We start from the raw sequence: 16837 nt of genomic DNA, 5'->3' as shown, positions 1-16837 counted from the left end.
CATCATCTCTTTCTGCTGACATTTTGTATAAGTGAATAACTGATACAAAATATTCTGTCAACTTTTTAAAGGAAAAAAATGTATATTCATATCTCAGTTTTTAAGCTTAAAGCTACCTAAGCACTAATTGATTTAAAAAAAAACAATTTCCCATATATCTAATGAATAAAAATTATCTACTTGACTCTTCAGGAAAGCTGTTAATGACGATTTCCATTTCAATCAACAATGAATCAAGAAGCATTTAGCACTTGTATCCCCAGACCCGCCTTTTCCAGGCTAAATAGCTCCCATATCTTCCAGAAGACAGTCATCCTACTGTCATCAAAATACTTGGGGACATTGAGGGTTTGTTTTTTTGTTTGTTTGTTTTTGCTTTTTGGAGGGTAGTTGGGGTTAAGTGACTTGCCCATGATCACACAGCTATTTTTTTGTGTGTGTTAAGTGTCAGAGATCTGATTTGAACTCAGGTCCTCCTGACTCCAGGGCCAGTGCTCTATTCAGCGCACTACCTAGCCACCGCTGGCCATTAAGTTTTAAATACCTAGGTTTATTCCTGTCACCAATGTCAGATGTTAGAAGATCCTAAGAATTTTTGACCATCTGTTGTCAATGGGACTGAGACTGAAAGTTAAAATGATCCTGGGCCCTCTCTGAGGATCCATACCAACTAAATGTTTCAGTGGGTTCTTGTCTTTTTCCTTAACCCATCCTCTTAGCATATATATTCCATAATTGCAAGTTCTTTCTGAATTCCCTTGGTAATTAGCATTTATGTTCATTGCTGCTTCCATAAGTAAAACTGATCCAATCTTAACCTATAAAGAAAAGTGAATCTATTCCCTTCAACACTGGCACATGAAGCCGTGTCTACACTATGGCAGCATCTGAATTAAAAACAAACCAAAAAAATTCTTCTTTTTTTCCCAAGGAGTATTTCCAAATATTCAGATAATTGGTGCCAGCTAGGCAAAACATCTGGATAGCTGAACATTTCCATGCTTATCCAAATGTCCAGTAGTGTATAGACACATCTTAATATTCTCTTTCTCTACTAAGAAGAACTTGTTAAGCAACCAATTTGCCATTGATGTTTTCAGTAGACAACCACTCCTCCTCTCTGCTTCTGGAGAGACACAAAATAATTCCATACAGAGAAGCAGAACCTCGTTCCTCTCTTTTATGAGTGACATTGCCCAGAGTTACTGGAACCCTTAGGCTTTAGGGAGGAGGGATGAGATTGTTGGTGATTTTACATCCTTTGTCAAAGTCAAGGAACTAAGCCACAGAGTTTTTAATCATGAGAATCTGGATCAAGTTCAGTCTGAAGTTCAAAAATATATACCAATTAAACTATTTAATAGATTCTTGGCTTTTCCTATTGCCCCATCCCCTTACCATGTGTATTCAATAATCCCAGGTTCTTTCTTGTTCCCCTGATAATAAGTGGATTTCAGTGATGACATCATGCTCTAAGAGTGTAGCTTCTTTTAAACCAATATGTTTTCTAAGTGTAGTAAACCTGAATATTCATAGACTTGAGTGAGTCATTTAACTTTACTATGAGCATGGAGAGTGCACAGGGGAGATGGAAAGGTGCATGGTGAGGGTAACCAGGTTGTAGCATATTACCAGTAAGAATTTGTGCTCAAAAAGTGCAGGGGAAAAAGCATCACCAAGAACACTTGATAATGAAAAAGGAGATGCATTTATCAAGCAAGAATGGACAACCTGGTACTACATGAGCACCCTCAAGGTGCTACAAGAAATAAGAGAAGACTTCTAACACACTGAGTGAATCTTTTGTAAGGAATTTGCAGAAAGTAATGAATGCAAATCACACTGGTTATACATATGCAAAGTTGAAATCTGCATTGGAGGAATGCCTATACTAAGAAGGTCATAAATCCATCTAAGTTTCTCAGTTGGTTGTGTATCATAAGTATGCCATTAGATCATGGATTGCCCGTTAGTAATTTTGCTCTCATTTATATGGTGGTGGATAAATGCAAAGACTTGAGGAAGATAGTATCTGGAGGGGGTGGGAATGAAATAACTAAACCCAGCAAGTCACTGAGTACCATTCCCAAGATATTGCTGCCTTGCCTTGATGGTGATATACTTGCTAAAAGTCCTGGTGCAGACTGCTACTTCTGCTCTAACTTGGAAAGCCACCCTATGGAACAAGAGAAAATAAGTTCACAGCCCTCTTCCTAAAGTTGATAGAAGTAAGCAGGTTACTCACCTCAGAAATAAAACAAAACATAAACCTGGCTTCTAGAAAAAAATCTGCAAATGTGCACTACCTCTCCATCAGTTCTGTGTGGGCTAATCAGATAGCAGACATGAGAGTGGGTAGCTAGAGCACAGTTTGCTAAATGGATTTGACTATCTAAATAACTGTCACCAAAGATCAGAGTGGGGAGAAAACCTTTATGATTTGGTCAAATGGCACCATTTTGATCAGTGACAGTAAACACATGGTATGATCAGTTTACCACATAGGATGTGTTGTTCTGTATCCAATCAAACCAACTTCCTCCACCCCTCCCAATCCTTCATATTTCTTTCCCTTTTTCAATCTTTGTATAGAAAACGTAGCCATGGTTTCTGCATTCTTTAAAAAAAAAATCTTAATCCTGAGAAGGGATAAATAGGCTTCATCAGATTGCCATGACACAAAAAAAGGTTAAGAACCTTCGGACTAAAAGCATCACCAACTATGGTTAGCAGTGGTGTGCTAGAAAATGTTTAACGACCAGCTCTCCAGAAAAATAAAACACTGCAGACACTTTTTTAAGTTCAGTCTGCATTACTAATGTTTTCTCTATCACTTTAAGTCTACACAATCAACAAAACAATAAATCAAGCAATGATTTGCAGCCTCAGCTGATTTCTGAGGTGCAAATGCTCACACTTAAAACTTAACAAGTGGTTTTACTGAGCCTGTCTGAGCTGGCTCCAACACACTCCTGATTGGTGATAACCTTTTAGGAGAGCTGTCTCAAAGGTCTTGTAGCAATTTTCATTTTGACATTACAGATGCCAGAGAACCTGGATGCTGATTTCAGGTACACAGGATCTAGCTTACCAACCCTAGCCTCTAATCTAGACCAGAGGTATCAAGCACTCAGCCCACAGTCCATACACCCAGTCTGAAATGCTCCTCAGTGGGGCACCAACCAGATTAAAACATCACTGGGAAACGTTTAACAAAATAAATTAAAATACAATAATATGTAGACTCTTCTTGCTCAATTATTTTTTGGTTATGTCTGATTCTTCATGTCCCATTTGGGGTTTTCTTGGCAGAGATACTGAAATCGTTTGCCATTTCCTTCTCCAGTTCATTTGACTGATAAAGAAACAGAGGCAAACAGGGTGATGTGACTTGCCCAGGGTCATACAGTTAATAAATGTCTGAGGTCATATTTGAATTTAGGAAGATGAGTTTTTCCTGACTCCAGTCCCAGTGCCCTACCCACTGTACCACCTAGTTGTCCCAATATAGAAATGATGTTACATTTTAAAACGAAGCCAATATACAGCCCCCAGGGATCCTCACGTACAAATTACTGGCTCCCATTTCTTTTTGAGTTTGAAACCATGGTTCTAGACTACAGAAGACAGGAGTTGGAAGAAAGGAAGGCAGAAAAGCCTGTTTAAAAGGAAAACAGAGAGTGCATATAAGCCAGCTGCATCTGAGGTTTCACTTGAAATATGTGCAACTTATTTTCAGGCAATTCTTTTGGAAGCTCTCCACATCTTTCCTTGAGAACAATCTCGTTCCAAATAAAACATAAGGTAATAAGCAAGGGAGGTGGGGAGTCTCAGTGGGCTAAAACAGAAGAAGGGGTAGAGAGTCAGTATTAACTTCCCCCAATCACTGGGAGGCCTGAAGCAAATGATTACACCCATTTCTCTCTATGCCCCGGGATCCTCACCTATAAAAAGACAATCATATTGATAGCAGAAATAACATTGTAGGAAAATATATAAATGACCAGCGTTCTATTAAAACCTTAGGAGGAAAAGGAGGAAAAATGAAGTGACCAACCTTCCTCACTGGGGCCACTGAGGTGGCTTCTGAAGACCAAAGTGCTACCTAACAGGATCAGATCTGAGGGGTTGTTCCCATCCCGTCCCGCCAAGTGATGACACTCCAGTTATTTATGTGGGTCCCAGGTTCTCTTAATTTCATAGCCGTCAGCACAATCCCATGACTCAACTGGAGGCCAGATGTCCCAACTCAAATCCTGTGCCTCGGCCCTCCCCTGACTCCACCCTGTCCCCACTCAGTGACCATTTTCCAGGGGCTTACCTTGCTGTTTCTGCATGGTGGTGAAATCCTCGAAGGTCAGTGTGCGCACAGGTGGTCTCCAGAAAGCATATGTTTCCATTATGGCCTCCAGTCCAGTCCTATGGAATGAGAAGAAAGTCAGGTGAAGAAGACATAAATAGGGCCAAGAAATGCATTGAGTTCAACAGAAAGGACAGGCCTAACTTCTCTCACCTGGCGAGCGGTGGGTGCATCCCTCACCGCTGAGAGATCACCTCTGCCAGAGTAAATTAGCCTAGAAAAGCACAATGTGCTGATGCTGTCAGCTCGCAGAAACAACAACAAAAAAAAGAAATTTGCCCAGTTTGAGATTATCTAGAAACCAGTCCAAGAGCCTAAGGCTATTTCATTCTGACCTCCTAGCGGGTAGTATCACCCTGCAGGAAGTGCCTCCAGTTAGATAAGAAAAACACTCAAGCATTAAACATGTTGGGTCTTACTTCTAAATCTTCCAATGACATTGAGTGTAATGTTAAGTAACTACCTAATGTCCCCTTTACCTCCCTTTGAAATCCAAAAATAGTAAGAACTTTCTTCTCTCTATCTTAATGGCTACCAATCATGCCTGATTGTCCCAATGGACAAGGCAGCGATCTTTAGAATATCAATGGCTTAAAAGATTTAATAGATGAACAAATCCAGGTGATACAGATTTAGGCACAGGAGCCCTGGAAATGGTAGCAGCCCCGAGATGACTGGTTCCGCTTACAGCCTAGCCCTCATAGCCAACATTTGGGGAAGCAACTCCTGTAGAGAAGGGCCAGCCAGCTCCAACAACAGCCACCCACAGAACAGAGAAGCAAGGCTAGTAAAGATGCCACCCTGTGGGGTCTACAGGATGCAGTACATGCCAGGAAGGTCAAACCACCACCACTTCTTTGACCACCATCTCCTCTCAGACCCTAATGGAAACAGCCCAGGACCCTGAACCCAAGAACCTTGGGAATAGCAATGCTTCCAACCCAGTGCCATCCTTTAAAGATACAGCCTGGCATCTGCTGCTGCAGGTGCTATAGCACAGCTTCTGAAAACCCAGAAAAGACAGGTCTTGCCACTAAAGTCCTTTGTGGCAAAGGCCATTTGCCACCGAATAATTCATAATCAGAAACTGAAGAAGACACATCACCATTCAGTTTTGCCAGTGTACCCTAAGGATCACAGGACTTTTCCATCAGACTTGCAGTTAAAATCTTCCATATGGGCTGCCTCCCCCATTTATCAGTCACTCCATAAATAAACATTTTTAAGTACCTACTATGTGCCAGATACTGTGCTTAGCACTAGAAATACAAAGAAAGGTAAAAGACAGGCTCTGTCCTCAAAGTGTTCATAGTCTAACGAGGAAGGCAACATACAAACAACTTACACAGAATGCAAACAGGATATAGGACAAGTAGGAAAGAGTTAACAGAGGAAAAGCAATAGAATTCCAGGGGACCAGGAAAGTTCTTGAGAAGAGGGACTGTCTTTATTTGTACCTCCAGTGTTTTGTATATAATAAGTGCTTAATAATGTCTTTACTCATTCATTCATTCATACATAGTATTAAAAAACTGCCAGCAATGAAGGAAGGCAGGACAGCTACGGGGTGCAGTGAATAGAGCACTGGCCCTGGAGTCAGGAGGACCTGAGCTCAAATCTGGTCTCACACACTTGACACTTACTAGCTGTGTGACCTTGGGCAAGTCACTTAACCCGGATTTCCTTGCCTCTCTCCCTCCCAAAATTAAAAGAGATAAATTTTTAAAAAGTAGTGAAGGAAGGCCAGTCAATGGAAGATAGATGCCTTAAGGGCATGATCAATAGATTTTCTTCTTTCAGCTAGAAGAGGTGATCTGAATCCAATGATTTCTGAATGTACCAGGAATCAAATAGTCAATCAATCACCAAGCAATTATTAAATACCTACAGTGGTGCTAGATACTACTTTAAGTACTGAGTGTGCAAAGACAAGAGAAATGGTTGTCACCCATGAAGAGAAAGCTTATGAGAAAGACAACATGTATGTAGATGCATATAATAATAGCTAGAATTTCTGTACAGTACTTTGAAGTTTGCAAAGCTAAGTTATACAAAATAGATACAAGTGAATGAAAGGGAGCACTAACAGCTGGGGAGATTAGGAGTGGCCTCATGTAGATGGCAATGGTTGGGCTGAGTCCTAAAGAAAACCAAGCATTCTAGGGGAGAACAGTCCTTGCAGTGGAGTTGGTCCGTGAAAAGCAGAGAAGTAGGAAATGCTTCCAAAGCCAAATACAGTTCTTCCTAATATTTCCCCAAACCCCCAGGATTAAGGAATCAGGCTGGAAACCAGATGAGTAGAGTTTGGGATCGGATTCTTGGGCTTCTCTGACTACAAGAAGATTCAGAAGACCTTTAGGGCAAGTGTTTTTAGACAGTTTGCTTCTGGATCTGGCTGAAATGGAAATCTTTCCAATTTGGGGGGGAGGGAAGGGACACATGCTTTTATACTCATCCAATTGTCTCTCTAAAACACATATGAAAAACGCATTAATTCAGAAGTAACTAGATTTCCTAACAGGCAGTCTCTTAGTGAGGCTTCCTCTCCTCAAAAGGGAATTTGGGATTGGGGAGGCAAGTTAAATCTGGAACAAAGTTTCTGGTTTGTGGGCCTTCTCTGATTCTTAGACAAGGACTTTATTTTTTCTAAACGTTGTTACCTTCCCAATCCCTGGCATAAAGCAGGCATTTTATGGGCAGCTGGGTGGCACAGTGGATAGAGTGTCAGGTCTGGAGGCAGGAAGACTTATCTCTGAGAATTCAAATCCAATCTCAGATACTTACTAGCAGTGTGACCCTGGGCAAGTCACTTCACCCTGTTTACCTCATTTTCCTCATGTGTAAAATGAGTTAGGGAAGAAAATGGAAAACCACTCCAGTACCTTTGCCAAGAAAACCTCAAACGGTCACAAAGAGTCGGACAAGACTGAAAAATGACTGAACAACAACAAAAGGCATTTCATATCTGTGTGTTGAGTTTCATTGTATATGTCTATATTTGTTTATATGTCATAACAAAAGTTTGTGCTTTTGCCTTTTTATATCCCCAGTGTTTAGCGCATCTCCTGGCATATTGTACATACTTAATAAATTTTGCTTTCGTTTTTTTTCAAGGGGGGAATTCAGGGCAATGGGGGTTAAGTGACTTGCCCAAGGTCGCACGGTTAGTAAGTGTTAAGTATCTGGGGTCGAATTTGAACTCAGGTCCTCTTGACTCACTGCACCACCTAGTTGCCCCTTAATAGATATTTCTTGAATGATTGAAGGAAAATCATACAGCAGACAGCCCTAAACTATGGACTTGTTGAGTCCCTGCCCTTCTGAGTTGGGATCTCCATGCTTGATCTCAGAGCACTCCCGGCTCCTCCATGTGGTTCATTTCCATGTATCCTGATGCACTAGAAACAGTCTGGGACTTGGAGTTCAGCAGAATCCTAACTCTGACACTAACTCACTGTGTGAAAAACTGGCAAGTCACTTCATCCTTCTCTCAGCATCAGTTTCTTCATCTGTAAAATGGGGATAAAAATATCTAACTTCACAAAGTTGCTGCAAGGAGCAAATGAACTGAGTTATGTGAAGCATTCTATAAAAATGTAAGGGGCAAAGGTAGCTATTGTTATTATTCCAGTTATATTCAGCCCCTGTACACCAAGGGAACAAAGTTAGAGATGTGTGACAAGTGTAAAGCAGCATCTTTTTCATAGAAGAGCCTTCAGAATCCCTTTCCTTGGGTTTCTAAAACGTTAATTGGTGTTTTGTGTTAGAAACCATTTTCTTTGCGTAGCTACTTTTCTTTATCAGCTAACTTTCTATTGTCATCCCTGGCATCTCAGAGGTTTTAAATACACAAGGGTTGGCAAATCCAACCTGTATTTTAAGAAAAAGTTCTGAGGGGAGGGTATTGCCTAGTGTTTATTAGCTGTTAATCTGATAAAAGTCAAAACAGAAGACCTCTTCACATGGACAGCCCACCTCAATGCTGAATACATCATGGACAATGATTTGTTGGAGGGAGAGAGCTCCTAAGCAACAAGGAGAGGGGGAAAGAAATTTAAGCCCAGCCTCAGCAGACAAAAAGGCATAGAAGACTTAGCTCTGATCCCCCAGAACCTAATTTTGGATCTTCTACTGGCCACTGTAACAATAGCTTCTGATTCCCTTTGAATTGCAAATGGAAAGATGTTTATCTAGGCTGCTTCCATCTCCATTCTTTTTTAATAATACACACACACACACACACACACACTACCACCACCACCACGATTCCAGAAGACTGATGATGGACCATATTATCCATCTCCCGAGAGATAGGTGATGGATTCAATATGCAGAGTGAGACCTACATTTTGGGCATAAATATACATATTTATTGTGAGAGGGTTTTTTTAATTGAATTGAATTTTAATTTAACTTTTTAAAATTTAGCTCAAAAGAAGATAAAATAAAGCAAATGAACAACAACAAAAGTAACACACACCAATGGTGATGGTAAGATGTGAGAGGGGGGATATTTGTTTGCTCCGAGGTGTCCCCAAACTACAGAGCAGATTATATTTTACATCGACAAAAATAGAACAGGAACATGGCAGGATGTTGTAAATGCTCTAACAAATATATGTAAATAGAGATAATTCGACAGAGGAAAATGATCATTTAGTCCAGACTCAAATGTAGCCAAAAGATAGAATGGGCAAATCACATTTTGGAGATCTTATAATCGGACCTCCCACACATCGTAGGAATGCCCTCTGCAGCACTTCTCACAGACGGCCATCCAGTCACTGTTTACTGCGCCATTGGACAGCTCTTACTGTTAGCTCTCACTGTTAAGCCAAAATCTCACCTTTTATTTTTCCTCCTTATTCAAAGCAACATTGTGGAGGAAAAAGAGTTCATATAATAACGAGCATAACTTTGCACGCCATTTCACTCCTTTTAAAGCCTCAATTCCCTTATTGATAAAATAGGAATTCAAACACTTGAACTTCCTACCTCACCAGTCATGGAGGAAAAAGCCCTTCGAAAACCCTAAAGTGTGACATAATGTGACTTTTTTGTTGTGAACTACTGATGTCATTTTTGCCTTTTAGAATAAACTTAGAACAGGTCTACCCCCACCTCCCTGTATCTTCTATCATGTATGTCTCTTCTTGGTCTTCTCTTCTCCAAATGGATCCTTAATACTGAGTGGTTTTTAGATGTTTTCTCATTCTGATCTCCCTCTAATTTTTCAGTGTTTCTTTAAAAATGTGCCACACCTGGACCTGTATGCAGTATTCCAGATGTAGTCTGACCTGAGGAGACAGTTTGGTGTTTACCTCCAATAACATCAATAGTTTAATATTCTCCAAAAACAAAGCCCACCCTTTTATATTTTAGGATAAACGACTGATCCAAGTTGATGGGGAATATGAGAAGTGGAATACATTGACCTTAAAGGCATTTGTCAAGTACCTACTATGTGCCAGAGACTATGTCAAGTACTGGAGATATCAAAATAAAAAGGGCAAAAACAAGCCCCATCATTAAGGAGCTTACAATCTAAACTCTGCATTTTTCAATATCAAGATAGAAAGTAGAATCTTTACTGGAAAAAAGGATTATGTTTAGCCTCTTAGTAACGATAATATCTCCAATATCAAGGAGACCTCCCCCAAGGAGTACCTCAGACAGGGCTTTATAGGTAAAAGAAAGTCAAATGACTACAACTGAATGATTGACTGGTAAAATATACCCTCTGATTACAGAATGTTTGCTGATGGTCAACAATGTGAGAGAAAACCACACAGAATTCTACAAATATGGGAAGAGAACTGGAAGACAACTAGAATATGGAAGAGGAATGCTACTTAGAAGCTGGGAAATTGAAATTACTACTGCCGTCACCTCTCTGCTTACCATGAAACATTAAGACATCATTCCCATTGCCACTTGGGAAAATAGGAAGAGGCATCTACCCCCCAAACCCTGAAGAATGTTCCTAGCAGATTTCTCTACTGTCTTCATCAAAATAAATGTACTTTAAATATAAGAACATAACGCTAGAAATGCCAGACTTAATCATAGCCATGGTTTTTCCAACCCAGTAATCTGTCTCTGACAGTAACACCACAGGGCATTTGTAAAAGGTCATAATTGCCCAAAAACTTGAGTGATGCACTTGCTCCTGTCTCGAGCTTTGATCTTCTCGTGGATCTGTCATTCATGAACCTCCCCCAAATCCTTTTTGAATTTGTCCATATTTTCCTATTGTGCCATATCTTTGAGTTATAAGTGCCATATGTTTGTTTACTCCACAGTGGTCCCTTTGTCCTAAAACACCTCCTTTTGGATTCAGACGAACTTCATTAGTTTTAACATGCCAGGATCTAGCGACCTCTTTTTTTTTTGTTCACACTATCCACATCACTCATGTTTTCATAAACTTCAAACATATATCCTCCTCATTCTTTGGGGTTCCCAAATGGATGACAACCAGACAATCAAAAAAGAAGGGGACTAAAACAGACCCCACAGGCTTTTATGAGGGAGATGGGAGTTGTTTCTCCATCTGAATCCATCTTTGATTCAGGGGTAGAGGTGAGTTTCAGATCTCTTTCAACATTTGCTCTTTTTTTCCATGGGGATAACTACCCTCAGCAAAGCCTAAGCCCCAAATGTGCATCAACCATTCTGATCTTTGGTGTATCTGACCTTGACCTTTCTCTTAAGAGTCTTTGCCACTGCTGCCTTAACATATTCAGTTACTTTGAATAGCTCTTCCAGGGCTGAGCCTGTGTTCTGGCTTTTTGACTAGCTCCTCAATACACCTACTCCTAGCTCTATAAAAGAATCATATGCAAAGCGATTCCATTGTCTAAAAAGTGAAAGGGGGTGGGAGGAGAAATCCTTTAAGCTGTCCCAGGTATCTGTGTGCCACTAACACTTTCCACATGCTCAACTGCTCTGGGTCTGCTGAATGCTATCAGTAAGGCTTTTACTCCAGAAGACGGTCAAGTTGGCAAGTGTCCCCCTTTTCCCTCTCTCCCTTTTGCTTCCCCCTCCTAGAGGTCCAAATCCTCTTTCTTAAGCCATTTTGCCATAATCGCCACTTCTTCACTGCTTAGTACTCCAATCTTCTCCACTCTGGGTTCTGCAAACTACTCCTGGCTAAGCAAACAGAAACTTCTTAACGTGTGGGGAAGGAGGGAGAGAGAATAAAGACAGAGGGCCCCTCATTTGCAAACTGGTAATGCCTCAGAATCAACTATTTTGGGAAAAGAGCCAGCCTGTAAGGGATTGCCTTCCAACCGACTCATTCCAAAAGAATGGTGGGGGCATCCCTTTGGTGTTCAGTAAATGTTCAATAACTAGAACAATATTCATAATCCCACCAGGCATCACATTAACGTACAACTTCTGCTTTCAATTTGACTCAGGAATGGGGATTGCCTTAATTTTTTTTTCATTCTATTTACTTTCTTTTTACTCTTTGCCATTCAAATACCTGATTTCATTACTCTAGATTGGTCCTTTCCTTTCCTCCATAGCCAATTTCCTGGTGCCATGCGTGATATAGGGGGCATGAGCTAGAGAGAGACAAGGCCATTTTTCATTCCACAAGAAAAGAGGTCAAACAGAAGATAACTTGAGAAAGCCCTCTACCCCCAACCCCTCCTTCTCTTTCACTGGATCAGGGTTTGGCTTCTTCATCCAGACTGCTGAGACTGTCTTGTCATCTTGGGGATATTTGGAGGAACCACAAACTGACAGAGGCCCACTACCTAGCTGAGAAGAATGATGGTATAATACTTTCCACATGGCCACAGAGACAGCCCTGGGGATGGCTTTTATGGGACAGAACCACTGGTGTCCAGTTGACCAATGAAGTCAAAAATTCAAGTTGTTCCTAGCCCAAAGAAAAGGAACTATGATGGACTAATTTCTGACACTCGTAATATAAGAAAGTACTCCTGCTTCCCTGCAGTCCAACTCATTGCCCCTCCTTTCCTCTAGCTCTGGATTAAATGTTAAGGAAACAATATATTACCTAGGTCTGATCCTCAAATTCTCTCCTCAGAGAACAAAAAAACATGTCCCTCAAGCCACAGTGGGCCTCATTATCACAGGCTCCAATATGTTAGCCATTACAAAGACATCACCCTGTTAGATGACACCGTCACTGGTCAAGAGCCATAGATAACAAAACGATTGCCAACTTTTTCTGGCAATACAACATGACCAAGAGGACAATAGTGGAAAAAGCTCATGACAGGGTAGGGAGTGCAAATAACAAGACAAAAAATATTTTAACCTTCTGTTAAGCCAGGAGAAATGATAAATGATTATGAATTAAATGGAGAGGAGATATTTGACTGGATGTTGCTAGGAGTCTATTTAGGTCTGGTCACCTAGGACCATATCTATAACCGTGATTGAGAAGGAAAGCAAGGAGAACAGTGATTAAATCCACAGGTTGGCCCACACGGCAGGCCCTATCCATGCCAGTCACAACAGAAAAATCATGCAAAATCCAAGGAGGCTGGAAATGTTGCAAGGAAAGAATAGAAGGAGGTTCAACATGGAAAAACATAACTAATGCCTCCTGGGAGAATAAATGAAAATATAGATACTCGCTGGGAGAGAGACACTTGGAAAAGCACAGTGGTTGAAAGAGTTTATGATTGGCCAACTGGATCTCAGCTTGCAAAATGAGTCAAGCAGCATGTGAGCAACGGGTTTAGAGAGGGTATGTGACCTAGTGTCGGACAAACTGGTCCCCAACTCGGAGATTTAAGTTCTTTTCTGGGTTTTGTCACTGAACATTTATGCAAATTGGGAAATTTCCTTGGCCTCGGCATTACCTATTTTACCATCTGTAAAATGGGGAAAACATTGCTTAAACCCATGAGCTTCCGAAGGATTTTGGTGGATTTTAATGATTGAGTTAATCAGTTTCCAAATGCAGTCTGTATCCCTGGCAAGCATCCCATCTTCTCCATTCACGCTATAACTCCCCAGTTCAGATCCCATCACTTCTCACCTATAGAATTGTAATAGGCTGGTAATTGGCTGTCCTATCTCCAGTCTCTTCCACTGACAGTCTACTCTTCACATAACTGCCTAAATTAGCTTCCCAACACACTTGTCACTCCTTAATGAGAAACATTCCCAAAGCTCCCTATTGCCATCCAAACCTAGCATTTTAAGCCTCCAAGAACCTAGCTTTTCTAAGATTTCAAGAAACTTGCCTTTCTAGTCCCACTTCATAGCATTCTCTTTCATGCATTCTACATTCCAGTCAATCTGCCCTGCTTCCCTTTCCCAGTATCACTCTGCCATCCTCCACTTCCCATCTCTATATGTAGAGATGCTTTCAATGCTGCCCTCTCCAGCTCTGCCTACTGAAATCCTCCTCTGTCTTCAAGGCTTAACTCAAGTACCACTGTTGTTGTAGAATCATTTCAGTAGTGTCTGACTCTTCATGACCCCATTTTGGGGCTTTCTTGGCAAAGATACTAGAGTGGCTTGCAATTTCCTTCTCCAGTTCATTTTATAAATAAGTAATTGGAGCAAACAGGGTTAAGTGACTTACCCAGGGTCACACAGCTAATACATGTCTGAGGCTGGATTTGAACTCAGGAAGGTGAGTCTTCCTGATTCCAAACCCACTCTATCCACTGTGCCATCCAGTCACCCAGTTCAGGTACCACCTCCTCCATAAAACCATCCCTGATGGTCCCCATCTAAAAGTTTTGGCTCATTCCCCAAATGTCTCCTTGGCCCCTAATTACATTTTGTCTCAACTTACACTTTTTTTAGCCATACATTTATCTTCCCCTTTTCTCATTCAATTGTAAGCTCCGTGAAGTCAGGGACCCTGTAATTTTTTTTCATCTTTCTCTCCCCAGCCCCTAACATTATGCCCTTGATGCATCAGTGGTGGTTGTTTGTTGAAACAGTTGTTGAATATCTCAGAAGTTTTCTGAGCAACTTGGATAAAAGATGCTATAGGAAAAGAAAAGATGGCTATGAGTGGTGTATCATTGTTCTTATTCACCTCAAAGGGTTACAGAGAGATGATGAAGGGAAGGGCTGGGGCACTTCCAATGGGGAATTCTATTCCAAGGTCTTAACGGAAACCTAACCCGAAACAAATGTGCCTTTTCTAGGATAATAGCTAGCATTTATATAGTGCTTTAAAGTTTGCAAAACACTGACATATGTTATCTCGTTGTATCTTGACAACAGTCATGTGGGATTGGTAGGATATTATTGTCTCCAAAAGTATGAAGCAAAGGTGTTAACCTTCATTGTGCTATCAATCCCTGGCTAGTCACCTCTGCTCTATGCATCTGATAATAGCCCTCACATCCTAGATTGCCCAGTCCCCCAGAGCTTTCACATCTTTCTTCCTTGCTGCATAATCCTTTGTCCATGAAGGAAATAATATTCAAATCACAAGGGGATCCTGCCATGGGCCTAAGGGAGATAGCACACCACTATACGAGACAGGCCTCATTAGGGCTTCTACTTGGCCTGATTTGAGGGGAGCTGTGAAGTGCCATCATCCAAAAATATCCCCCATATCCATAACACCTGTTGTGGTTCCTGAAATTCCACCATTATAGTGTCATTCCTTCAAATCATCTGTGACAGTAAGAGCACTCATCTCCTAGCAAGGAAGATGATTCAGAAAGGGAGATGAGAGCACAGAAAGAAGAGGAGAAAAATGCAAACTTCAAGGGTGGGCCCTACTCTTTATAGTTGGCGTTTAGCATGTATCTAATGCTTTAAGGTTTACAACGTGCTTAACAAAAGTGACTTAATTTTATCTTCACAAGATCCCTGGCAGCTAGGTGCTATGATTAGTTCCATTTTATAGATGAAGACACTGAGGCAGCCAGTGGTTAGGTTACCTTTCCTAAGTCATATAGAAGTAAGTGGCTCAGGTCTTTTGAACTTCAGGTCCAGCACAATATCCCCCTAGCTTTGACAAAAAAGCAACAGAAACCTCATTCCCTGTAAGCACACAGAGTCATCTGAGAACACCTGAGATGAGCTGCACAGACTCTGAACAAGTCAGGGAACTTCTCTGGCCCTTGTTACAGGGAGTTGCCCTAATTACCCCTGGGATACAGCTTTTTCCTGGTCTTTGCAGTCTGCAGAGTACAGAGAACCAGGAGTTTTAGGGTTGTTTGAATAAAGTAAAAATATCTTCTTAGTAACAAACTTCTCACTCAATTATACTAGGGTCCCTGATTCTGGAAATGCCAATGTCTCTTTCTAATTTAAGACCTGACAGCGATGATTTGGTGGGAATTTGGGGAAGGGCAGTAGTGGTGAGAGAGCCTATGCCTCACAGGATGGGACTGTACCTCCCAGATGCAATGGAGGCTAGGGGGAGAGTAGCCTGGATTGGAAGAACAGTGGTTGAGGAGATACAAGGGGGTAATCCGGGATCCTCACTTTCCCTAGCACTTCTAAGATAAATTCACATAAATCCTCAGTCTTCAGACAGCTCATAAACTTCCATTTGATCCTACATTTGCTTGGAGATGTTCCCTGGATGTTGACCAAAATCATCTTGACCTAGATGAAGGTAGTAGTAAAATCCTGGCAGAAGTAACCAACTCCCTTACCAAGGCAGGCACTTTCACATTCAACAAGGGCTCAAATGCCTTTAGCTTCCTTTTCTTGCCTTCAATTCTTCTGGCCATGACCTTTGATGTCAGGGCAGTACCTGGCTGGACTCCTCCTTCAGTGATCTGGCAAGATGGTCACAGTACTTTCCTCCTTCAGGCCAGTGAGACTTGAAACTCAGTGTTGGCTTCCATTTCAGTCCTTGCCCTTCCAGTTCTGGAATAGGCTTGGCAGACAATCTTTCCCAAGTCCAGGACTTTTGCCTCCCGTGAGTCATCCTACAAAGGGCCTTATTCCTTCCCTTGTCAATGGTTTACCAATAACACCTCCCACATCCGCTCATGAAAACCAGAAATGAAGCATTGGCAGGATCATCAGGCCCTCACCAAGAAGTCAGGCAGAGGGGTAAGTTATAGAAGAGTCCCTTTCCTTCCCTAACTTCTAGGTGGAAAAAGCTTAATAGAAGTTCCATCCCACTGCTAAACAGCTGTTGCTGGGCCTCCCCTCCTTCCCCTCCTGCCTCTCCTTACATCATACCCTTCCTTCCTAAGGCTTGCAGATGCTAGAGAATATAGGATATCCTCCTTTCCCTCTATGAACCAAGAAATACCCAGAAATCCCCAACATTCACAGCTGGATCTGCTGTTTCAAATGTTATGTGTCCCAGACTGCTGATGAGTGCAATTAATTTCAATGATAATCAATTTCATTGTTTATTCATTTTTCAAAATTGCCCTGATGATTTTGTCAAACTAAGATGATTTTCCAGCTCTTAACCATTCCCTCTTCCTTACTTCTCTCCTCCCCTATCCCATCTTCTATTCTCTCTCTCTCTCTCTCTCTCTCTCTCTC

At 41.4% G+C, this 16837-nt stretch overlaps 1 protein-coding gene across 5 annotated transcripts in view; it reads right to left on the bottom strand.

Moving 5' to 3' along the window:
• TBX15 (T-box transcription factor 15) overlaps nucleotides 1-16837 on the bottom strand; it is a 169272-nt gene that overhangs the window by 13349 nt on the left and 139086 nt on the right. For all 5 annotated transcript variants that reach the window (XM_069090219.1, XM_069090220.1, XM_069090218.1 and 2 more), the window contains exon 7: nucleotides 4322-4419. In XM_069090219.1, the coding sequence (XP_068946320.1) occupies nucleotides 4322-4419 (98 nt within the window). The remainder of the gene's footprint in view (nucleotides 1-4321; nucleotides 4420-16837) is intronic.

Source organism: Petaurus breviceps, unplaced genomic scaffold (genome assembly GCF_028583685.1).
Source record: "Petaurus breviceps papuanus isolate PSGF00001 unplaced genomic scaffold, PetGlider_PUasm1.0 186, whole genome shotgun sequence".
Lineage (NCBI taxonomy): Eukaryota > Metazoa > Chordata > Mammalia > Diprotodontia > Petauridae > Petaurus > Petaurus breviceps.
This window is presented reverse-complemented; position numbering and strand designations above follow the sequence as displayed.